Genomic DNA, 25,664 nt, shown 5'->3' with positions numbered 1-25,664 from the left:
TTAACCCTATTTAATTAACCCTACTTAATTTAATCAAAATGTTAAAGTTAATTGTTAGGGAAATCAAAATAAACAAATCGCTCCTAATTGTTTTCCTTAATTTTACTAAACAAATCCTCCTATTCTTATCTGCTTAATTTTACTATATTAACCCTAAACAAAATATTAATGGTTAAGGAAATCAAAATAAACAAATCTCTCCATCAAAATGACATATCGCTCCTATTATTTCCTTTTACTAAAAAACAAAACAAAATCATATCTAAACTAAATATCAAAATCGTTTCCTATTTTTGTGATATGTTTCCTTTCCAACCTAATTATCCTATATTTATTGAAAACAAAACAAAATCGTTTTCAAACTAATTATCCTCTCTCTTCCTTATTTATTAATTTTGTTACGTCTCCAGCAATTTAACCTAATTTTTTCCCGCTAATTTGCTTTATTAGGTTTGCAATTATTTAACCTAATAATTTATTAATTTTGTTACGTCCGCAACAATTTAACTTAATTTTTTTCCGCACATTTGCTTTATTAGATTTGAAATTATTTAACCTAACAAATTTCATCTAAAAAAATGCATCTCACCAATTTCATTCCTATCCTCTTGCCTCTTCTTTTTTTTTGAAGAAAATATTTTCTACACTTATCCTTATTTATTAATTTTGTTACGTCTGCAACAATTTAACCTAATTTTTTTCCGCTCATTTGCTTTATTAGGTTTGCAATTTGCAATTATTTAACCTAACAATTTATTAATTTTGTTACGTCTGAAGCTATTTAACCTAATTTTTCCCGCACATTTGCTTTATTAGGTTTGTAATTATTTAACCTAACAAATTTCATATAAAAAAATGCATCGCATCAATTTTGTTCCTATCCTCTTGCCTTTTTTTAAAAAAAATATATATTTTCTACAGTTATTTGATGTTGCACGTTTGTTATAGAAACTATGAGCATATCAATGATCATGTTTGATGTCTTCTATTTTATACTTTTTTTTTCGGCTACCTTAATTTCCATGTAAACTTGGTTATATATACCCGAATTATTGATAGGATTGCCGAAATTTCTTTTATAATATTTTCAGATTTCATACATTTTATGAAGTGTTTTATTTTGTCTACTATGGATTATCACGTATTATTTTTTCACCGTTACCTATTATATATTGCATTTTATTATTCGTATGTCAATCCCTTTACAATAAACCCGAGCGGAGCACGGGTCAAAAATCTAGTTATTTCTAAATGTTAACCCGTGACGCAATATTAACCCTAGATTTTACCTAATTTTTGTGTGACTTTACTATATTAACCCTCGATTTAATTTAGGCAAAATGTCATCTCTTATTTCTCTTATTTCTAAATGTTTACCCGTGACCTGTGAAGCCCCGATACTTCAAAATGGATGACGTACCGTATCCCCTGCGTATCCTGCACCGATACCTGCCCGATACTTCCTGATACGTATCCGGAGAGTATCCAAATATTAAATTTTATTTTTTTAAAAAATAATTATCCGATACTTTCCGATACATCCCGATACACACAGATACTTGTGTTTTTTTATATTATTTTGATTTCTGTTTTTTTTTTTAAAAAAAATAAGAATAAAAACATTATATTACTATAATATACTCCCTCCGTCCCTATATGTAACCCCCCTTTGCTTTTTTCACATTTCTTAAGAAAAGTTGTTAGTGTAGTTAATGTGTCTATTTTATGTGTTAATATTACTAAATTGTCCTTTGTTTGTATGTGTATTAAATTTGACTTTTTGTATTTCAAGACAAATTAGTAGGATTAATTAGGGGTATGTTTAGGAAAATAATAATAAATGCATCTAGTAATTTGAAAAGGAGTTTACATTTAGGGACAAAAATAAAATCAAATGGGTGCTTACATATAGGGACGGAGGGAGTATATACATTTTCTTTATCTTTCTTTGGTGTCGGTACGACCCACACCACACCACACAACCAATTGCATCTTTCCCTTTCTAAGAATGTGGGACATTAGTGGAGATGCACATGAACCGCTTGATGGTGTTGGAATTGAGTTAGCAGAGTTGTCTTTGGATGAATCGGATTTGGAAGTTGATTTGTATCTTGATGATGAGAATGGATGAGAGGAGATGTAAACGTTAGTTACTTGTTAGTGTTAACTCTTAGTACTGATGTGTTCTTTTTTTGGATATAGTGATTCTTTTTTGGATCGATATAGTATAACACTAACAAGTTCCTTTTGGATATAGTGTAGCATTGATGTATAGCTATGATGGTGCTCTTTTTGGTATATATTGTGTATGTAATTGACTAATGACCACTCTCTTAATCGTCAATATTATTTATATTTATGTTAATGTGCTACGAGCCTGGTTTCTTGTGTTTGTTAATATACTTGCATATTAAAAAAATGGTTATAATTATATTGTACATTTAATTATATAATTTTTTTTTATTAACGTATCTCAGCCGTATCGTATCTTGATTTTTGAAATTTTTCCGTATCGACGTATCGGTGCAGTATCGTATCCGTATCGTATCTCGTATCCGGGCTTCATAGCGTGACGCAATTTTAACCCTAGATTTAACCTAATTTTTCGTGTGACTTTACTATATTAACCCTGGATTTAATCTTCTTATATATTAAAGTTAACACTGAAGCATATTTTAGCCCTAATTTTAGCCAAAACATATTGCATAAATTTACTATTTTAACCCTGATGCTAAATTCCTTTGTTTAACCTTATTGAATTTTCCCCCTTCTCAATTTCTTGATACATCTTCTTATATATTAAAGTTAACACATAAGCATATTTTAGCCCTAATTTTAACCTAAACATATTGCATAAATTTACTATTTTAACCCTGATGCTAAATTCCTTTGTTTAACCTTATTGAATTTTCCCCCTTCTCAATTTCTCGATACATCTTCTTATATATTAAAGTTAACTAAACATATTTTGAATCAATTATACAAATTTCTTTCAACATAATTTTTGTATCTTTGTTTGTGATATATAATATATGAATTTTCAATGTAACTGACTCACGAGAAAAAGAGATGTGTGCAGTGCTTTTGGCAAAATCTCTTCTGTTATTAAATTATAGATTGCTGCTCAATGTCACTAAAAATATTTTGAATCAATTATACAATTTCTTTCTATAGTTGTATTTAAAATTATGACATTAAAATTATAAGTTGAGACTGTATTATAAAATTTTGCTTTTGTCTACTACACTTATAATGTATATGACCCGTGCGGCAGCACGGGTGGACGATCTAGTTTAATCCAAATGTCATCTCTTATTTCTAAATGTTAACCCGTGACACAATATTAACCCTATATTTAACCTAATTTTCGTGTGACTTTATTATATTAACCCTAGATTTAATTTATGCAAAATGTCATCTCTAATTTTAACCTAATTTTTCCCTCCACACTTTTGCATATAATCTTCATCTAAAGTAAAATAAAATTACGTTCCTAATTATAAGATGTTTTTTTCGAAAGGAATAACCGTTAACCCGTCTCACTATACTTAACATAATCTCTTACTTATAAATGTTAACCCGTCTCGCTATACTTAACCTATTATGTTACGTTACTTATAAATGTTAATCCGTCTCGCTATACTTAACCTAATTTTTCCCTCACCCTTTTGCATTTAATTGTTTATCTAAAGTAAAATAAAATTATGTTCCTAATTATATGTTATTTTTTTTTGGAAATCTCTTACTTATAAATGTTAACCCTTCTCGCTATACTTAACCTAATTTTTCTATTTACACTTTTGCATTTAATGTTTATCTAAAGTAAAATAAAATTATGTTCCTAATTATATGCTGTTTTTTTTTTTTGGAAAGGAATAACTGTTAACCCGTTTCGATATACTTAACATAATCTCTTACTTATAAATGTTAACCCGTCTTGCTATACTTAACCTATTATGTTATGTTACGATATCAAGGACAATGTCATGAAAAATTATGTTATTGTACAGTACCAACGTCTATGCTTCTTAATATTATGAAATATTATATGACAATCATGACATTCATCTAAATTATTTTATTACCTATTGCCGTCAAATATTCCAAGTCAATGGCCTAGTTAGACCTTATTACAAAGCCCATGGATCATAACACTGTATGTTATGACAGTTAATTAAATACTTGTATGTGTGTAGATTTGGTTGAATACTCTGATCTTTAATTTTCTTGAATAATGTAACTGCCTTATCAACATGATAGTTTTTTCATAAAGCATTTAATAGGGAATTTTAGGTGATCACATAAGCTGGTTGGTCTCTATCAATGCATCTCATCAAGAAGATCCTAAACACATCACATTCTACTTGATTTGCACATACCATTGATAAGACTGTTGTAAGTTATCATATTAAGAATAATCTTTTTGAAATGCATTTTTTTTAAAGAAATTCATGGCTTCATCCATCATTCTAATCTTACATAATCCCAGGGCCGGCCCTAGGCATAGGCCACGAGTGCGACGGCCTAAGGCCCATGCCGGTAGGGGGGCCTTAAAAATTTTTTATTGGTGAGGGTGTGTATAGTAAGTATTGGTTTTATGGGGGTTTATATAGTAAAATATTGGCAGGCCCGAAAATTGACATGAAAAGCTGGGCTGCAGTCTGTTATTGTTTTGGCCTTTTTGATGCAATTTGCTATATATACCGCATATGAAAAAAAGCTTTCTATATACACCCTCCCAAAAAAAATTGGCCCTTTGTTTCTAATAATGTGCCAAGAACTTTTTTTATATTTTTGGGGCCCTTTGTTCCTAATAATGTGTCTTACTAATATTAAAAATATATGTGATATTTATTATCCAGAAAATTGGGAGAATTCTCATAACAAAACAAATTATATTTTAGTTGAAAATGGATCTACTAGAGAAATTAATCTTAATCTTGCCTTGAAAGTATCCAAAATAAATTAATTATATCAATATAGTAATATAAACTTGGTACTTATAGCATATAAAAAGATGAAAAGATGAATGATTTATTTGTAGTATAACAAATGAGTTATTGTATCTTAGATTACTCTAAAAAATTTAACACTAATTTTGTTTATCAAGTATTATTGTTGTTATGTGTTTAGCATTGGAGAATTTTGTATCCAAATGTCTAAAATTTAATTAATTACGTGTTGATATACTTTTATTTTTTTGGTTTTACTATCATTAGATGTCAAAAATTCAGTGCCTACTATTTAGGTGCTAAAATTTCAGTTTACTTTGGAGAAGCTATTGTTCTCTAATCCTATGGTATTTTGTTTAGTTTTGGTTTCTATGGAGTATTTGATTTATTTAAAGATGTTGCCTAAAAAAACTTTTATCTTATAGTGAAAAGCGAAGAAAAAAAAAATGAAGCGTTAGTAAAATCATAACAAGAAACTAAAAAAGTTATGATGTATTATGTAAGGGTCCATTTTTTCAAACTATGCCTAAGGCCCCTTAAACGTTAGGAACGGCCCTGCATAATCCTTTAATCAAGATACTATAGCAATGAAAACTAGGTGACTTTGAGCCTAACGTTAAAAATATATTTGGCATTGTTCACTTCATTTACTAAGTAACACACCAATTTCACACCTTTCATCATCACGATTATCACCGTTTTAGCTTCTTTCACCTTTATTTTCTTGCATAATGCATCAACCAATATACTAAAGGTCATTTACTATACCATTCCATTTAACAATTCAAATGTATTTTTCAAATTGACCCACAATGCAAAAACTATACATTAAAGTTAAGCAAAATTCTCACAACGGCCATCTAAGAATATAAAAAACAAACACAATTTACAAGTTTATCTTTTGTAAAGACTATCAATAACTGTGTTGTACATTATCACATCAGGCTTTATGAATTTACATAACTCGTTGATCAACGAACCCATGCGCTACTAATTCTTCATGAAAGTGCATAGCTTTCATAACTTTACCGATAAGAAAGAGACCTTTTCATAAGTATAATGTCTAATGCTATAATATCAGTGACTGATAACCGCGCTTGAGAATCTTCGTCAATACATAAAATGCAATATGACCGATGTGACGGTAACAATTGATGAAGATATTGTTTTAAAAAAACCAAATATGGTTTAATTCCACATCATTCCATTTTATGTCTTGATAAGAGAACCTAAAATTCGATGATGGCTGGGAAAGCATGCATTTTGAATCATGTTACTGAATTAGCAAACGACGTGATTAGCATTGGGAGTGAATGTAATTGCAGGGAAGAGAGTGAGGGAAATGAAAGAAGAAGAGTGTTGGTGTGAGTGAAAGGCTTGCAGAAAGAGTGTTTAATATAATTAGGGTTAAGATATGTTTACCCTATAATATTAGAGTTCTAGTTTTACCCCTATAAAAAAAATTAAATTTCAATCCTGGAAATCTTGTAATATGAAAAGAAAATCTTTAATTTTAAATGCATATCACTGTATATAATCGAGTCATCTATGTGTAAAAATAATGATATGATAGGCTGACTTGACATTTTTAATTCATTTTCTTTAATTTTTTGCCACTTGCTTTTTCTGTTAATTAATAATAATTTTAAAAAATCAAAATTGAAAACATCATTCATCTTCATCTCTTTCTCTATCATGTTCATCAACCTACCCTTCTATCTCCATCTTCCCAAAGACAAATCCAGGGGGAAAAAATTATGAAAAATCCAACCCATTTTCGATCCTCATCATCAACCCACTCATAATTTTTTTCCTTGAAAAATCAATCCCTTTTCATCCAATCAAAACACTCTCATCATCATCAATCCTTCGCATAGAAAGTATACAGTCATATGGTTCACTTTGCAATCTTGTAAACTGATCCTTCGTATTCTTGTTTCCTTTGCAAACTCTCCAACCCTTCTTTAATTTTCTCCCACTCTCATCAATAAATACTCAGTCGGGAAATTTCACAAACAACTTCCATGAATGCACAAATTCAATAATTAAAAATTGTTACAATTGTTTTTGTGTGATTATTATACCACATTATAGTTAGGGTTAACGGTGTTTTATCTTGTAATATAGGTCATTTTTTGTTTTCCCCCTGTAATTTTTTTCTATTTACCTCCTGTAAAAAAATGGGTTAAATATGTTTTTGGTCACTATAAATATGTCAATTTTTCGTTTTAGTCCCTCTAAAATATTTCTTCAACTTTTAGTCCCCCTAAAGTTTTTCATCTTCACTTTTGGTCCCTCTTTTAAAGTAAAATCAATTGTAGAATTCATATTTTTAAATAAAAATTTACAGAAAAATTGTAACAAAAACATTAAATTATGAATTTAATGAAAATTACGGTTAAAAATTCATATTTAATTTATATTTTGTTAAAAAAAATCTGAATTTTTTTGGGAGAGATTTTTACAATATTCTACACTTTTCTGCACAATTTTATTAAAAAAAAAAATACAAAAATTAACTTAAACATAGGGATCAAAAGTAGTGATTGAAAATTTTATAGGGACTAAAAGTTGAAGAAATATTTTAGAGGGACCAAAAGTAGGGATCAAAGGTAGTGATTGAAAATTTTATAGGGACCAAAAGTTGAAGGAAAATTTTAGAGGGACTAAAACGAAAAAGTTGGTATATTTATAGGGACCAAAAAAATTTGTTTTGGAATACCCCTAATAGATCATTCAAAAACGAAAAATTTATGAAAAAAAAAAAGTTGGTTTTTGAATGACCTATTTCCAAAACAATTTTTTTTGTACAGGAAGATAAATAAAAAAAATTACAAAAGGATACCGAAAATAACATATATTACATTACAAGGGAGTTATAACACTATTAACCTTTATAGTTAAAAAGTCATAACTCAAACACAACACCAACACACTACACCCCTCACACACACTACCATATCATATCATTTATTATATAGTGTGTACAAAAAAAAAATGAGAAGATAACTGACCATCCGAAAAAAATATATAATAAAATAAGATAATGTTATCATATTTAATATCTAAAAATAATCGATCTTAAGGTCTTGTCGTATCTATCCTTATCCAACTTTATATCTTATATCATATATCTATCCTATCCTAACCACAAAACACTTTTATTTTTACTAAAATGAGTTCAATACAAGTCAAAATCAACTAAGATACTTTTTACAGATACACCATAATTCTAGTAAACTTTACTTGCTATCGTAAACTTCAAAACACGAAAAAGTTGGAGTTAGATGTCATAGTTAAAACTCAAAAGATTGAAAAGAGAAAATGAATAGTCCATCCGTCTCTTATTACATGATCATACAACAAATATCATTGGTATTAAACGTAATTATTGGAGTAATAAATTTGTTTGAAATATTGTCTAGTTTTACATATTTATCCGTACAACTATTAATATAATGAGAGAGAGAGTGTATTTTTTATTTTGAATGGTAAATTAGTACTATTTGTGTGCAAAAATTAACAATGCATGTGTAATTTTGTAAAAGGTCATATATCAAGGGCAAAATAAATCTTATAAATAGGGATAGAGGGAGTACAAACCCAACAACATATTCTATTTGGCTCTACATATAAGAGAAATTTATGTCAACAAAAATTGATATATCTGATTCAAAATTTAAGTCAAATACATTAATTTTTATTGATTCAATTTTATCTTATATATAGAATCAGGGTAATGTCAATTCCGCAAGTGTGTTAGTTTCTATATTGAACCGCGGCTAAAGAGAGTGCTAGCAACACTCTTTTTAAACACTCTATCTAACATTCACTCTCTTATTGATTTAAGTAAATGTGGATCCATACTTAGAAAATGGAACCCACATAATATGGTGGGACATACAATAATTTCATCCAATAAAAAAATGAGTATTGGAGAGAGTGTTCAAAAGAATGTTCCTGACATTCCTTTTAGTAATTATTGTGTCATACAAAATATGTTAACCTGTCTTTGATTTATATCTTTGTTGGACAACCAATAAGTGATGATTTAAGCTTGTACAAGAAATTATTGCATTGCACAATATATATATATATATATATATATATGTATCTTTTACTTCTCTCTTCATAGTCACTAAACAACCTTTGAAGCTTACATAAGAAGTTTACGTCGCAGAAAATAAGTAATTGTGTCTCTTGTTCATCTGTTTAACAATCACTAAACGACTGATGAAGCTGGCACAAGAGATCACTTCGCCGCGCAGAATATGCAAGTGTGTTTTTGTTTCTCTATTGTGATGTCACTAAGCGATTGTTGAAGCTGACACAATAAATTATTTCTTTGCACAAAATTATGTGACTTCTGATTCTCTCTTAACAATCTCTAAATGAGCGGTGAAGTTTAAATAAGAACCACACAAAGTATATAAGTGTATCTTTTATTTTTCTTTAGGAAAGTTGAGGGAAACATAAAAAGTTATTGCGTCTCGCAAAATATGAAAGCGTGTATTTGTTTCTCAACTTGGATAATCGTTAAATGACTATTGAAGTTGATAAGAAAAATTACCACATCACACAAAATACACAATGTATATGTATCTTTTATTTCTCTTTAGGTCGGTTGGAGACAACACAAAAATAGGTAATTGTGTCTCTTTTTTCAAATTAGACAATCACTAAACAACTATTGAAGCTGACGTCGGAAATTACTGTGCGTCACGAAAACATAACTTTGCACCGCATACCAAGCTATGTGAACGTGTAACCAACCATGCTAAATAATCAAGGTTAATATTAATATATTGTTTAAGAAACTATTGAAGTTGACGCGAGAAATTAGTGTGCGTCACGAAAATACAACTTTGCAGCGCATACCAAGCTATGTGAACGTGTAGCCAGCCATGCTAAGTAATGATGGCCAACATTAATATTGTTTAAGAAGAAACTATTTAGAACATAAAAAACAAACTTATTATATACTACTTGTCTTGAGGTTTTAGGTTATAATATAACATTAAAATCTCAATTATGATTTATATCATTAATATCATGATTAATGTCTGGCTGATTTTAGATCCTCTTGTGTATCCCCTGACAAGTGGTTAGTTAGTCTTCAATCATCCTATGTTATAGAGAAAGTATATGTGAGTGACAACAATCCACGCGGAAATCTCCTTACTTTATATTACTCCTCCCAACATCAAAGTTGCCTAAAACCTCAAGATTATTGCTTAAAAAGGGTGATGTTACTCAAAAACCTCAACCATTAAATTGAAGACTTATTAGAAACACAAACTCACAAAATTAAAGCTATTAATTACAAGGGACATTTAAAAAAGGACAAGAGAAACAATGTCAGACTATGTTGTTGTTGTTTAAAATAAAAATCTCTTTTCATCTTACTGATCATAGATCTACAATATCCTTCTCTTATCTCATTGTTTACCTTTGGTCACTGAGATCACAGACCAACTCTGCCATATAGAAATTCTTATGTGCTTTTCCAGCTAAATTTGTTTCTCATATATGACACACTCACTGAATTCCAAAACACATTAGACTCATATTTAAGCTACATAGTGCCAACAAAACACACACCATCATATTCTCTGAAACTTGCATGAGAAACCATCTTTTCAAGATACTTACATCTCTCTCAGTTAGTTTACCCCATACCCTTTTGGTTTTTACCTCAAAAGTTTGTTCTTATCCAAATAGTGTTTGCTTCTGAAGGCTCTATAAATATACACACAAATTCAGAAGCTAAGGTAACTCATTAGAGAGGTTTGAGAAAAGATGGTGAGATCTTGCTGGAAGCCAGCTGTAGATGGTGATGATGGGGATGGGAGTGGAAGTGGAAGTGGTGAGAGAGTTGATGGATTGTTATGGTACAAAGATTTAGGGAACCATATTTATGGTGAATTTTCAATGGCTGTGATTCAAGCTAATAGTTCATTGGAGGATAGAAGTGAATTTGAGTCTGGACCTTTGAGTTCTAACCATTTGGGTCCTCAAGGGACTTTTATTGGTGTTTATGATGGTCATGGTGGAGCTGAAGCTTCTCAATTTGTCAGTGACAATCTTTTTTGCAATCTCAAAAGTATTTTCATTCTCTCTTCTTTACCATAACTATATATATATAGATTCTCATATTCATTTTGAAATAGTTTTCTGTATGTTGGTCTCTTATGTATATTTTCAAAATAATTGAGGGATAAGAAAATTTGTAGTCTTTTCGGCCAAACATCGGTCGTTGGATTAATCTAAAGGCTCGTGTTTGGCCGGAGAGGCTGCGGTGCTACACAAGATCGAAATCGCCAAGCTGTTCGTCTTATTCCAACACCTTGAGTGATTTTTTAACCCGAATCCTCTATAGCCGGCTGTGTAGATTGTTAGATTATGAGATGATTTTTTTCTCTTTTAATCTAACAGTCTATAGTCGGGTGCACCATAGTGGTGATTATGGAGGATTCAGTTCGATGATTTTTTATATGAACATGTACTTGAATTTCTCCATAAAATTTATACAAATAATAATCCTAGTAACTTCTCAGGCCTCAACAAAAAATAAAGAAAAAAAAAAAAATGCATGTGTATTTAACCCTCATGCACTAAGCTACCCTTTGTTTTGAGTTTATTATTACTAATCCAATTTTCTTTGTGATCCAGGGCTTGCAGCAGAAAATCAAGGCTTGTCAGAAAATGTGATCAAAAGGGCATTTTCAGCAACAGAGGAGAGTTTTCTATCACTTGTGAATAAACAGTGGCTAAGACAGCCACATATTGCATCAGCAGGTACTTGTTGTTTGGTGGGGATAATTTGCAATGGACTGGTATATATTGCAAATTCTGGTGACTCAAGGGTGGTGTTAGGAAGACTAGAGAGGGCAACAAGGGAAACATCAGCCATACAATTATCTGCAGAACATAATGTTAACCTTGAAAGAGTGAGAGATGAACTTAGATTAAGACACCCTTATGATTCACAAATTGTGGTTATGAGACACAATGTTTGGCGCGTCAAAGGCCTCATACAGGTACAAAATCGGTTAAATATATTTTTAGTCCGTAATTTTTTTTATAATTCCTGTTATTAGTCTTTGTATCCACCTCAGTCCTTAAAATTTACAAAACTACATGCTTTTTGCAGGTTTCGCGATCGATCGGTGATGCATATCTGAAGAAAGCAGAATTCAATAGGGAGCCTCTACCATCAAAGTTCAGACTCGCTGAAACATTTTTCAAACCAATTCTCAGCTGTGAGCCATCAATTTCAACACATAAACTTCATCCTGATGACCAATTTCTCATATTTGCTTCGGATGGATTATGGGAGCAGCTTAGCAACCAAGAGGCTGTTAACATAGTCAGCAACAATCCACCTAATGTTAGGCTCCATTTTATTTTTATGATTCTATGTTATTGTTATCATTCGCGCTTTCACATTATTGCGAATCTGGACCCTCAAATCTTGATCAAACAGTCCACGTGTTTTAGCTTGTTTTGCATGTTAAAATACGAGCTATCCGATCTTAATCAGACCGATTAAATTGTGTGAATGCAGGATTGTCTCAACTGCATTCCGACTAACTTGTGGTATACTATAGTCCTATTTTAATTAATTTATTTGAACTTATCTACTCTGATTTCCATAAGCTCTCCAGGATTGGTAATGAAAACAACTTATAGCGTATATGAAAATGATTTGACTTATGTTATCTTTTTGTTATAAAAATAAACATTATCACTTATATGAAGCGCTTAATTAAGTTGTTTATCGTGACAGAGTCTAAATATGCATTTTATGTAACAGGGAATTGCAAGAAGACTTGTGAAAGCAGCACTTAGAGAAGCAGCAAGGAAAAGAGAGATGAGACTAGCAGACCTTCAAAAGATTGAACAAGGAACAAGGAGACACTTCCATGATGATATAACTGTGATTGTTGTGTTTCTTAATCACAAACTGATTGATAACAGCTCTCTTTGGGGTTCTTCTCTTTCAATCAAAGGAGGTGGATCTGCCAATCACTAAGTTGATTGATCATCATCATGCAAAAATAACAAACAAAAAAAAAATCTGTATATTGAAATTAAGATATTATTATTATTATAGCCAATCAAATTTTAGACAATTGTCTCCTCTCAAAAAAAAAAAAAAAAAAAAAAAACAATTTTAGGCAATTGTCATTGTCACCCCCTACCTTGTTCTGTCCAGTTTATGATCTGGTGGATTAAAATGAACATATATTTTGTATAGATGGAATGTCCATTGAAAAGCTTATATTATATGAATTTTTCTTTGGCAAAAGGAAGGTATTTTAGATTTTTTTTTTTTTGGGCCATTATATATGTATTGAAACGTGTATTAGCATCACCAACGAAAATAAATAAATAAAGCTATGTAGAACTAGAATTTGCCCCATCACATACCTCTAAATTTCACTATTCATATGATCAAATAAAAGTATTGAAAAATATTATATGTTTATTTTTTTATGGGAAGAATATGCCTTTTTTTTTAACCAATTATTTTTGTTTAGCCATAGTAAATAACTATTGTTAAGGTCTCGTTAGCTTAACTAAATTGGTATGGACAATACATTGTAATATATAAGATCGAACCCAAACACCCTATTTATATAGGGTTGGAGATCGAATCTAGACACCTACTTATTCCCTTTTAACAGATAAATTTCTAACAACTAAACAACTCGAAGAAGAAAAAAAAACATTGACAACCCTCGAAAAACCTATATCCTTTCTAAATCACTCACAAATTCAACATGCACGACTAAGTCCTCTAAAAAAACTAAGTTAGAAATTTGACATAAATATTAATTTGGATTATTTAAAATAGTATAAAATGTAATAAAGTATAATTATAAATAAAATAAAATATTTCCATTAACTACGTAGTATATCCAAATATTGGTAAGGGTGTGCTGTGACCACACTCCATCTTAAGTCTAAACACTTAAACTTATCTTGTAATTCTGGCGCAAAACCAAAAGAGTGGTAGTGGCTTCATTCATTCCCCTTCTCTCAAAAGTTTCAATTCATTTTCTCAATTTGAATTATGAGTTTGGCTTCTGTTGTTCACAATGGCATCCAAACTCCATTGAATCATACTGACCTTATCAGGATCAGGGCTTCGCATTCCAAAACCTCCACACTCCAATTCCTTCACCGTCCTATCTCTTCCTTTTCCTCAGGTATTCTCCATCTCTCTATCTCTCTCCTCTAAATTCATCTTCTTAATTACTTCTTTACCCCTGATCGCATTTTTTTTTTTTTATGTGTTTGTGGTGGCAGTGTATCATTTACATCGTCCTCTCCGTCTCCCACTTCCATGCTCCAAACCAATTCGTCAGGTTCATCCATTTCATACTTCAGGTTACTCTATTCATTTTCTTTTATTTTCAAATGCTTACTGTTCTTTTCTTATCAATTATTCGTTAGTTAAATATGTTTTTAGTCCATGGACTTGAATTGATTTTGACATGTTTAATTAATTTGGAGCTTTTGATTATAGAATTGATTCTAACTTGAACACACCCTTGTTGTTCTACTCACTTTTAGCTAGAATTAATTTTACAAAACCAGTTCATTCAAAATCTATCCTTGTTACTGCATAACCAAAAACAACATGTAAATTTTTTATTTTTATTTTTGATCCAATGTCCACCTTTTATTCCTACAAGTTACAAAACTACATGCTTTTAGTCCTCTCTTGTTTGGATAAAGAGATTAATTAAGCTCTTATAGCATACACGCTTATTATAAAGTGTTTATACAACAACAGATAAAATGATAAAATAAAGTAAAGCTGTTTTCGTATAAGCTACAAAATCTTCACAAAAGCTATCCTGAAGAGCTTATGGAAATAAGCTAAAAAAAACTTATGGACATGTCATAAACTGACTCTATAAGCTCTCCCAAACAGTCTCACAAATGCTTTTGATAAGTAATAAAAATTGGATACAAGACTGAACAAAGTTTGATATAATTACAAGGAATCAAAACATATTTAACCCGTGATTAGTTTAGCCCTTGATTCTATGTGTGGCGGTGCAGATGTAAAGAGGATTACTGCTCAACGAGATGATGAGATATCTTCTACTGAGGAATCACAGAGTTCTGCAGTTAGAACTGTAGCCTTATGGGTGGGTAAATCTCTGCTAACTATGCTTTTTATTGCTTTTCTTTTACATTTTCTTTGATTCCTCTGATTTCATTAACATTAATCTAGTTATGGTTTCTTACAGGTTTGCGCCGCAGTAGCATTTGGTGTTGGTGTGGGTTTTACAGAAGGTTATGAAAAGGCATCAGAATTCTTTGCTGGGTATGTAACATTTTTAAAATTTTCTAGAATGGGTGACCTCATAGTAAGTTCTCAGATTGCAGTTTTGATGTTGTTTGATTCATGTAGTAGATCCTATCTAGTAGGAAAAAAAAAAAAAGCTTGCATTTCTGTTGAATGCAAAATATTTTAATTTCATTATCCAACTTTACACTACTAGAATAGAAAAATCAATGTTCTGGATGAGTCAAAGTCATCATCTGATGCAGAACTTATTTCTTAACCACCATCCATCACCAATCACATTCCACATCCCACCAATATTTTGTGAAGTTTCTTTAAGTTTTTTAATCATTCGGAGTATTTCAGATTCCTTAATTTCTGCTTTGATAAGCTACACCTCGTTTCTTTTTATCCTGCTTCTCATGTGAATATGGCCTTAAATTAGTATATCACAGAGATTAATCAAACACCAAGAGTTTGTAGTTATAGCATATTTGGATAATTGGATGTTTATTTTTGAATTCATGACTGGTGACTTAGCGGTTTGGATATTTTGAAGTACTCTGGATGTTTACATATTTTTCACTTTTGCAAACTTTGTACTCAATGGGATTATGATATTTTGACCTTGTTTATAGATACATATTGGAGCAAAGTCTCTCGGTGGATAATCTCTTTGTCTTTGTTCTAATATTCAAATACTTCAAAGTGCCAGTTTTGTATCAGGTGATGCATTATAAACCTTCTCGTCAAGAGTAAACTTTGAGCAGTTTAAACTTAATGTATTAACAAGTTATTATTGGTACTGCATTATAGAATAGCATGAATGCAAATAATTGATCGGTCTGCGTCTACTTCTTGTTGAACTTACAGAATCGTGTACTTTCCTATGGTATTGCTGGTGCAGTTGTTTTTCGCCTGATAATAATACTTCTTGGAACAGCCACCATTCAGGTGTGTTTTCAAAATGGATATATTTCTCTTATTGTGATTCATTTTTTTTTTATTTTTTTTTTGTATTTTTGGTAAAAGATTATACTTTTTATTGACCGTCCTGTCTTGATTAATACTATGATTTTAGAGGTTTGAGGCAGTCAACCTTCTATTGGCCGCAATATTGCTCTTCTCATCATTTAAGGTGACCATTCTCATTATCCAATATTTAAGTACTTCATTCTTGCTTGGTATAATGCCTTCTACATCCCTACTTGTCAAGGAAACTATGACCCTCAAAGCTTAAGATACTAGGACAAGGAAGCTTTTATATACTTAATATCCTCTTTCATGCTACTTAGGGCTTGAGGCATGGATAGCAAATAGTGCCATTTTATATTATGCTGAAGTTTAATTAAATTATGAAGGGATGAGAGTCACGAAGATCAAACTTTTGGCTATATGATATCAAGGACCAATCATCCTAAACCTTAAAATTTTAAGTTGAAGCATTCAAATCAAATGATTTTATCTCTTCAACAGTATCCTAGGAACTTCAAATTTTTTGTTGTGGTATTCACAATTCTATGGACTGGCTTTAATCAAAGTTTGTTTCTTGTTTTATGAATAGCTATTTGCTAGTGAAGAAGAAGAGTCAGACTTATCTGACAACTTTTTGGTGAAGACATGCCAGAAATTGATCCCCGTAACAAGTAATGTTCTCTAATCATATTTATTTCTTTCTCTTTTTGTTGTTGGAGATTTTCTGTTGGTCACTTGAATGGTTTTCATTTTTGAAACTGAAACTGAATTCATAATTGATCACTTGAATGTTTTTCACTTGAAATTTTCTGTTGATCAATTGAAACTGAATTCTTCATTTTTTTAAACAAAATTATTTAACTAGATCAGAACATTGAAGAAAAGAATGAATTTTTTAATGACAATATCTTCTCAACTCAGTGGTTGTACCCATGGGGTATGCAACCAATGAAAGAAGAATTCTGGATTAGAATAACTAGATATAAGCTGGAGTATTCTTATATTGGATTGGTCCATTGTTCCTTTGTGGAATGCTGGATTAGAAAAAATAGGTATACACAGGAATACCTACATACATACATACATACATGTATGCAACTATGCTGAATGAAAACCAGGGAATCATATGTTGTTGGCTTATCATTCTACTAGACATGTGCCGTGGTCATTTTATTTGAGTATATATATCACTCTGCTGACTAATATTGTCATCCAAAATCTTTCTCTGAAAAAATTGTTGCAGCATATTATGATGGAAACAAGTTCATAACAAATCAGGATGGGATATGGATGGTAAGATACCTCTCAAACTGAAAATACTTCATTATTCTATTGATTTAAGCAGCTGTTACTCACAAATGCATTGAAGTTTTTGTTTGATTTGCATTTGTTGCTTTCTTATCAATAAGTCAAGATTTTTTAATGAATTAAATTAATTTCAGCTTGATTTCTAACAGGGATCAAACATTTTGGGCAGGCCACACCTTTGCTTCTTACCGTAGCCGTTATTGAACTCAGTGACATTGCATTTGCAGTAAGATTTTCGATTCCTCGATCCTTCCATTTAATGTGAAATTTTGTGGTATAAATCTTGACACGGTTTTCTTTTCTAATAGGTGGACTCGATACCTGCAGTTTTTGGTGTAACACGAGATCCATTTATAGTGTTTTCTTCTAATCTTTTTGCCATTCTGGGTAAGCTATCTTGCTTCTGTTCCCCTTGTGATGTAATGCCTGTACATTTGAATTTAATTTTAGAATTTGAATTGTGCTCCTTAAAGTTTGATACCTGGAAAGCTTGCAAGTAAAACTTCATTTATAGGGTAGTTCATCCATTTGCTTGCTAAACATGTGCCAATAAACAACTTTATAACAAAATTTGTTGCAAAGAAGTTGTTCTTTTGTAACTTTATCCGTCTGATTCTCCATTAAGTCATTAACATGTGGAGCTGGAGGAACAAGAAGAGTTCATTCTTTGTTTTTATCTGAGATCAGATGTTTTTCTTACAAATTCATTTGTATTTGAAAAAGCAATGAATAAACAACTGTTATTTGTCAAATGTAGGTTTGAGGTCTCTTTACGTGATAATTTCTGAGGGTATGTCAGAATTGAAGTACTTACAGGTAATTATTGATTTAGTCTATTGATATACCATGATTGATGCATGCTTTTCTGTTGTTTATGCATCTATTCTTTAAATGTATTACATTTGGGACTTGGAAGTCTTGAAATTTGTTTCTATTAACACTTCATCCTTGCTGTTTTTGGCTTCCTGCTTGTATAGAAATCTGCGACTTCATCCAAAATAGTGGTTGAAAATTAACTAACGTTGTTTTGGCCTGGAGCAGAATTATTGCATAAGCCTAGACCTTTTTTTGTGAACTGACTGAAATAAAAACTTTAGAAAGATAAATGGCTTATCTTGGAATTTGGGTTAGGCCTAACTCAACCCTTACACAACCGGCTTATATTCCTTTGTCTAAGTAGGATCTCATTGCATTTGACTTCAATTTGATAATTTATTCTCAAAGGAAGATACACTATCATCATGTCAGCAAAAAGGGTAGGGAAAGTACTCTTCTTGATAGGGTACTGCCTTGATTAAGATTCAGGTAATTTCTAAAGGAAACAGTATACCAATATCTATTATCTTGCAAAACGTAACTCACATGCTTCATCAACGTATATTCACAGACCTAACATAGCGAAACACCTTGATAAGACAATCCAATTCTAAGCTAGAATAATATAATTCAAAATTGGATAAAGTTCTAAATAATAAGTAACAGTACTTAATCCAAAATCAAAATCCCCTATTTTGAAATTAAAAACCTAAATGTATGTGTTTCTTATCTAAATCACTTAGTTGACATTAAAATGTACTAGAGCGTGGACCGGTGAAATTCAAGGGTGAAACACTTTTCCATGACTGGGGTAAGCCATTAAAAATCTGTTCTCTCTCCAAGGAGATCCTCTAGATCCCTGGGTAACTGAGTATGAATGAAACTGTTTGCTTTAATTCTGAGTTGGCCTATGTTGGTGGCCCCAACATGCAATTGGTGCCTTGGCCAATAGTAATGGGGGTGTGCCTCTGCGCACTACCATTTCTTCGCATCGAATGAATCTTCAATGCATACATTACATACTATATTGTTTATTTAATCAATGTGTTTTCAGAAACCAATTTTTTTGGGTCCATTTGACGAGTGGGGATCCTCTCAATTTCTCGAAAGAAATGGAGGGTTCTAGCAGTATAGTTTTTGTGTGTAAAATATATTTCATGAACTTGTGACATAGTTAGACTTTATATTCTCGAAACCATAGCAATAAAGCCCTCCAGTTTTTTGACAAATGAAGAGGATCCCTATTCACATCTGACTTACATCAATTGGGAATTTCAAATTTGTAGTTGATATTTGCTCAATAATGCATGGTTAAAGGTTTTGGTTCAAAAGTTATCTTGAATTATTTGCTCAATAATTTCTATATATATGGATAAATCTGTGATTGGTTCGTAACGTCTGTGTCATTTATATATCCATTTTGTATTTTATAATGAATTTTATCATAAGGCCCTCCTAATAATTTCATTTGATTTAACGATAAATAACAACATGGTGCTACTTCTGCTTTCTTTTTCCTTTATCTATACCATGACTTATGGTAGTAACATCTCTTCTATTTTTTGAAATACAATATCTCTGCATATGTTTCTGCTGAGAATTTCATTTTGTACTTATTATGTGTAATACGACCCCACTTAGTGGGATAAGGCTTGGTTGCTGCTGTTGTTGTTGTTGTTGTATGTGTAATACATACTGAAAATCCATTGATATGAAATATTACAAATATTACAACGCTTCTGTTTATTTATGCTTCCATCCTTACCATTAATATCCATATTTTGTTCTTGTTAGCCGTCCATTGCTGTTGTACTGGGATTTATTGGGTGTAAGATGATCTCGGACTATTTTGGTGAGTATGCAACCACTCGTTCAGTTACCAAATTTTAACATGATCCACTGTACTGGAACTTCTCACATATTCTCATTTGTACAGGATTCCATGTCTCAACGGAGGCATCTCTTGGTTTTGTAGCCTCTAGTCTTTCCATTGGAGTAATATTAAGTCTGGCTAACAAATCTGATTAGCTTATGGACCAACTCAGAATGAGTTGGCTCAGCATGATTGCTTCTGTTTTACCAAGCAATCCAATTCTACCCCTCCACCTCAAATAAAAAAAAAAAATTATTATTCCTTTATCATTTTGTATACTTGGTAAGAAATATTTATTTTATATGTTGGTTTCATTAGCCAATAGCCAACTGAGGAACCCTTTGTAGACTGTGCAATGGCTTTAGTTGATGTTCAAAGTGTTCAAAGTGAAAGCATAGTAATAGCAAATGGTCAATCAAAACATATTTTTGGCAAAAACTAGCAGTTTACCCGTGTAGAAGAAACACGGGTCTGGGAAAAATCATAAACCCATGCATGTAAACCACCATATCATCATGAAATGATATTTTACTATCACAAAACAGATTGGCTAATACTACATAGCGTGGTTAGAGGAATTCTAATATGGACCATCTTAAGTGATCCATCGTGGACTAGTGCTTCAAAAATATTTAAAAATTTAACGACGACATGGTGGTAAATGTTAATGGTCCTCATCTTTTTTGTGATTTAAATAATGATGTAATTGATACCAGCTTGCTTAAAACAGCGAAAAATAAATTTGTATATCATACTGAGCTGACATCAATCAAGTCATTGTTTTAGTCGTAGATATAATAAATGTCTATGAGTTTTTATTCTTGAATATTATCGTTGACGGTAGTTAAAATTTCTAATAATTTTAATTATTAGTCCATGATGGACCACTACAAAGAATTGGCCACAAGGTGAACCTTGATTAAAAGTTAGTTGGATTAATAAGTTCTAGGTAGTTGGATTAATAAGTTTTGGTGAACATAGTGGCATCCATTAAGTTTGGTTGAGTATGCACCTATCATCCGAATATTTTATGATTTACTAAACTATTTTATCAGTTTTATTATATTATTTAAATTATTAATTATAAAATAGAAACAACTCTGATACAATAGAGACAAAATTAAACATTATAAAAAGTGTTTATTTAAATATTGTTAGAAAAAAATATTGATCACTGTATATGCTAAAATTGGTATCTATACAATTAATTACGATAAAAAAAAAAAAAAAAAAAAAGACAAATGCGTTATTACTCGTATTTCTGCTAGAACTACAAATAAGTGAGATACATAAGTTGTATCCAAGGTCAAACTCTTGCCTGCTTATTGAATATTATAACTTTTAAAGATAATTTTCATTTTGTTTTTTAATTCAAAAACTTTTATTTGAGATTTTAATTCTTAACTCTGTAAAAACACAAACAACAAATAAAACAAAAAATTGTTTTGCTAAGAAAACCAACATTAAATAGGTTAGATCTATAATTTAGATTTTTTTTACCATCTAATTTTTTTTTGTCAAGTAACAATTTAGTGTCAAAATTTCAGCCATAAGGTTGAATAAATGGGAAATACCGAGTCAAACCTCATCTTATTGTAATACGGATAGCACTTGAGTGATATAGAGTTTGGTGACATTGGCCAATCACAGTGTTTGTGTTTCTCTCTCTTTCACAAGCACTGTGACATTGTGATTGGCCAATGTCACCAAACTCTATGTCACCCAAGTGCTACCAGGTACAAGTCACAGCTCAATAGCGAATAAGAATTAAGAAAGGTATTGTTCTACTTTACTCAAATATTTTCATTTTCCGCCATAAATCATCATCTTACCTACCACATTTTCGAATTTCTCATATTACACCCCTCTGTTTCAGTTTTGCTTCTTATGAACAGAGCAATGCATAAACATAACCAAAGCAAAAACGAAGATAAGAATGAAGACATGTTCAGTGATTTCCCGGACTGTGTTCTACTTCACATATTATCTTTTTTAAAAGCCAAAGAAGCTGTTCAAACTTGCATACTCTCCACTCGATGGAAGAATCTCTGGAAGCGTCTTCCCACCCTTACATTAAGTCCCTCACATTTTACGTCTTTCAACTGTTTCACCACATTCGTGTCTCATATTTTGTTTCTACGTGATGCCTCAACCACATTGCACGCTCTTGATATTCATCACGAAGCTAACATAGAGCGTCGCCTACTCAGAAGATTTGTAAAATACGCTGTTTCACATAATGTACAGCGGTTACACATCTCGTTGTTTTGTGATATTGAACACATTCCATCTCGCATCTTTTCATGTCAAACTTTAACATCTCTTCACCTTACAGTTGGGGCTAATATTATAGTACAAAACCATTCCCAAATTCTCTCAATTTGCCAGCATTAACCACCTTGTATTTAGGGTTTGTTGTCTTTCAATGGTCGCGTTGAGCCCTTTTTGGCATGTCACAGGTTGAATAGTTTGACCCTTGATTATTATAGAATCATGGATGCAAAAACGCTTTGCATATCAAATTTCATGCTTGTCAATTTAAATATGCGTAGTAGTTATCTTGGGGAGTGTTTCGAAATGGAGCTATCCACACCAAATCTTTGTACCTTTGAATTTGGAGTTACACCTCTTCCGAAACTCTGTGGGAGTAAGAGCAATCTCTCTTCTATCAAGCATGCATATATTGATGTTTCAATGCTGGTCAATGATGCGGATACTCCTTTGATTCTACCAAGCTGGCTGCTAGAACTTGCTAATATCAAATGGTTGACAATCACTTCAAGAACTCTTGAGGTACCTTAGAGCCTGCTATGTTTGAGTTTTCCTTTTTACATTTCATTTTGTGTTTTCGCATTTAATTTCTTATTTTAGTTTCACTTCTCTACTATTTGTTGCTGAAATGATGAAAGATCTTTTTCCTTTTTGTTTCCCGAAATTTTGTCAAAGGTATATGGTGTGCATTAAACTGATCCTCTCACCCTTCATTGATTAGGTTCTCACCTTAATTCCTGATTTATTCAAGGTTGAGTTCCATTCCTTGTGTAAATTGAAGTCACTAGATGTAAAAATTAATTCATCTTTCATTTCAAAATCCGAGATACTGAGAGATGCCAAGTTAGAGCAAGCAACTACCAAGTCATGGAAAGAAGATGCAAAGTTTTGAGAAGCATTTAATGCAGCATTGAAACCATCTTCACATCTAACTGATGGACCAATTGACTTTTTGTTTCAAAATTCACCATCAACAGAGGTTAACATCTTAGATTAAGGTAAAATGTGCATTCGACTTTTTCAATAGCGATTTTTTGGTTTGGTTTTTGCCTCCTCTATTTTTGTTTCCTTTGCTCTCTCATTTTAAATGGATGCTCTATAGAATGTGTTATGATAAATACTCATACAATGTTCCCTGGAAATTTCTGGTTGTTTATTTCAATGCTTGCGATCTGGTCTGTGACACAATTGTAAGTATTGTTTTATTTGATTTCATTCCCATGTATCCCTTATTGGTTTGATTGGAGGTTGATTCTATATCGAACTCATTTGCATTTTTTCCCTTACACCTGTTGTTGAATAAAACGTTAAGTTGATGAGTTCTGGAATAGTCTTTCGTTCATTTCTTGCTTTCGGTTTTCTTTTTATTGGGTATCTGTTTTGATGTGCAGCATATTCCCTCTAAAATTTTAAAGATGCTTACTTAAGGATTGGATTCCTTTCTTGATGTTGTACTTGTCTGATAAAATGAAAATGACTTGCTTGTTTCAGTTCATCTAATGCTTGTAAACTGAATTTGTGGGGAAGTTAATCCAAGTTCATACTCTTAATGGTGTACCTTTTTCAGTTGAAACAAAAACCAAGTTCATACTCTTGTTATAGATGTTGGGTTTTACAGAAAAAGCAAGGTGGGAGATACAAAAGCAAGAGGAATCTGAGATGCAGAAGCATTGCTAAGAGATTGGAATCAAGAGAGTCCTCGAAACATAGATTCCATAAACCAACACTTTTTCCATAAGAAATCTTTCTATTAGTTAGATTGCATGTTTAAGATTATTTTTTCTGCAGTTAACTACATTATTGTTTCTATTTTGTCTTTCAAGGGGATTTATATATTTGAATATTTTTGAGTCATGTGTTTGATCCTTCTTTATTTAATTTTTATTTAATTGGGAAAGCTGGTGTGATTTGTATCAGAGTCTCTTATATCCAACTATCTGTTTGTTAGTTGTCTTTACTCTCGTGTTTCTTTAGATTGCTGTTAATGGAGTGAGAGAAAAAAATTGTTCTGTACAACATTTACTAATATTTATGTACATTACATAGCACAGGTACATTTTGAAGTCATTTTACTTGATAATTTTGGAGGGTGTCTCAGAATTGAAGTACTTACAGGTAACTGTTGACTTGGTCCGTTGACCGTGGATATACCATGATTGGTGACTTTCTGCTGTTTATACATGAGTATTACATTTAGGACTTGAAGTCTTGAACTATGTTTCTTTTATCACTTCATAATTCCTGTTTTCCTTTGGCTTTTTGCTAATATAGAAATTTGCGACTTCATCCAAAATTTGCGACTTCACTCTGGAGAGAAAGCATAATTTGTACAGGATTCCTTGTCTCAACGGAAGCTTCTCTTGTTTTTGTAGCCTCTAATCTTTCCATTGGAGTGATGTTAAGTCTGGCTAACAAATCTGATTAGCTTATAGACCAACTCAGAATGAGTTGAGCTCTTTATGATTGCTTCTATTTTACCAAGCAATCCAATTTTACGCCTCAAATAAGAAAAAAGAAAAATCTATTTATTATTCCTTTATCATCCTGTATACTTGGTAAGAAATACTTATTCGCAAGAACATAATATTTATTCCTTTATTTTGCTAACAATCTCGAACAAAATATCATTCGCAAGAACATAATTGATCACTTTTTTCTTAGAAAAATTTAAATTGGTAATTTTGTGTCCATTACTGGTTGTGTGATGAAGCATTCATAGTAAGATAAAGTTTACATTTTAGGTTCATTCAATAAGTATTAATTGTTTATAATATAAATCAGATTCATTATTTATTTAATGAATGAATCTAATAACTAAATTTTCTCTTATAATCAAAACAGGAGTAGTAATCATAGCATCATGTCCCCTTCGTTTCATATTAAAATCAATATGTACTTTTATCTTCACAATTTCAACAAGAATGAACAAGATATTTAGATGGACCAATTGAAGGCAAAGAAAAATCTTTGGGCAAGTCATGGATGGAGCTTTAATGCGGCCACTTGTGTTAGTCGTGTGTGCAGCGCGTGACATTGGTAGTAGGTAGGAGTGGACATGGTTAAATTTGGGATGAAAAATGAATTGTTTGTTAAGTTTAATATAACCGAACTGTTTGCATTTTCAAACTGAATTGAATTATTTCAAACCGAACTAAACTGTTTC

At 31.5% G+C, this 25,664-nt stretch overlaps 3 protein-coding genes across 4 annotated transcripts; all 3 read left to right on the top strand.

Annotated features, from left to right (window-relative positions):
- The first annotated feature begins 10,074 nt into the window (after positions 1-10,074).
- LOC25484068 (probable protein phosphatase 2C 38) lies at positions 10,075-13,380 on the top strand. The gene is made up of 4 exons (XM_013612823.3): positions 10,075-11,055; positions 11,625-11,992; positions 12,106-12,342; positions 12,769-13,380. Exons 1-4 carry the CDS (start codon positions 10,752-10,754, stop codon positions 12,985-12,987), a joined length of 1,128 nt encoding a protein of 375 aa, XP_013468277.1. The 5' UTR covers positions 10,075-10,751; the 3' UTR covers positions 12,988-13,380.
- A 545-nt stretch (positions 13,381-13,925) lies between these two features.
- LOC25484067 (thylakoid membrane protein TERC, chloroplastic) lies at positions 13,926-20,772 on the top strand. The gene is made up of 14 exons (XM_013612822.3): positions 13,926-14,167; positions 14,268-14,348; positions 15,030-15,118; positions 15,221-15,297; positions 15,897-15,984; positions 16,132-16,212; positions 16,340-16,396; positions 16,823-16,904; positions 17,477-17,526; positions 17,711-17,767; positions 17,850-17,928; positions 18,299-18,357; positions 20,152-20,209; positions 20,294-20,772. The coding sequence occupies exons 1-14, from the start codon at positions 14,032-14,034 to the stop codon at positions 20,383-20,385; spliced, it is 1,086 nt and encodes a 361-aa protein (XP_013468276.1). The 5' UTR covers positions 13,926-14,031; the 3' UTR covers positions 20,386-20,772.
- A 1,373-nt stretch (positions 20,773-22,145) lies between these two features.
- LOC120576933 (uncharacterized) lies at positions 22,146-25,064 on the top strand. 2 transcript variants are annotated; one of them, XM_039827711.1, is made up of 2 exons: positions 22,146-23,023; positions 24,120-25,064. In XM_039827711.1, exons 1-2 carry the CDS (start codon positions 22,724-22,726, stop codon positions 24,237-24,239), a joined length of 420 nt encoding a protein of 139 aa, XP_039683645.1. In that variant the 5' UTR covers positions 22,146-22,723; the 3' UTR covers positions 24,240-25,064. The 2 variants fall into 2 exon arrangements, with proteins under 2 accessions (XP_039683645.1, XP_039683644.1); XM_039827710.1 differs by lacking the exon at positions 24,120-25,064 and adding an exon at positions 23,223-24,103 and having other exon boundaries at positions 22,149-23,023.
- Positions 25,065-25,664: the final 600 nt, after the last annotated feature.

The sequence above is a fragment of the Medicago truncatula genome, chromosome 1, assembly GCF_003473485.1.
Source record: "Medicago truncatula cultivar Jemalong A17 chromosome 1, MtrunA17r5.0-ANR, whole genome shotgun sequence".
Taxonomy (NCBI): domain Eukaryota; kingdom Viridiplantae; phylum Streptophyta; class Magnoliopsida; order Fabales; family Fabaceae; genus Medicago; species Medicago truncatula.
Note: the sequence above shows the minus strand (reverse complement) of the source record. Positions and strands in the feature narration are given on the sequence as shown.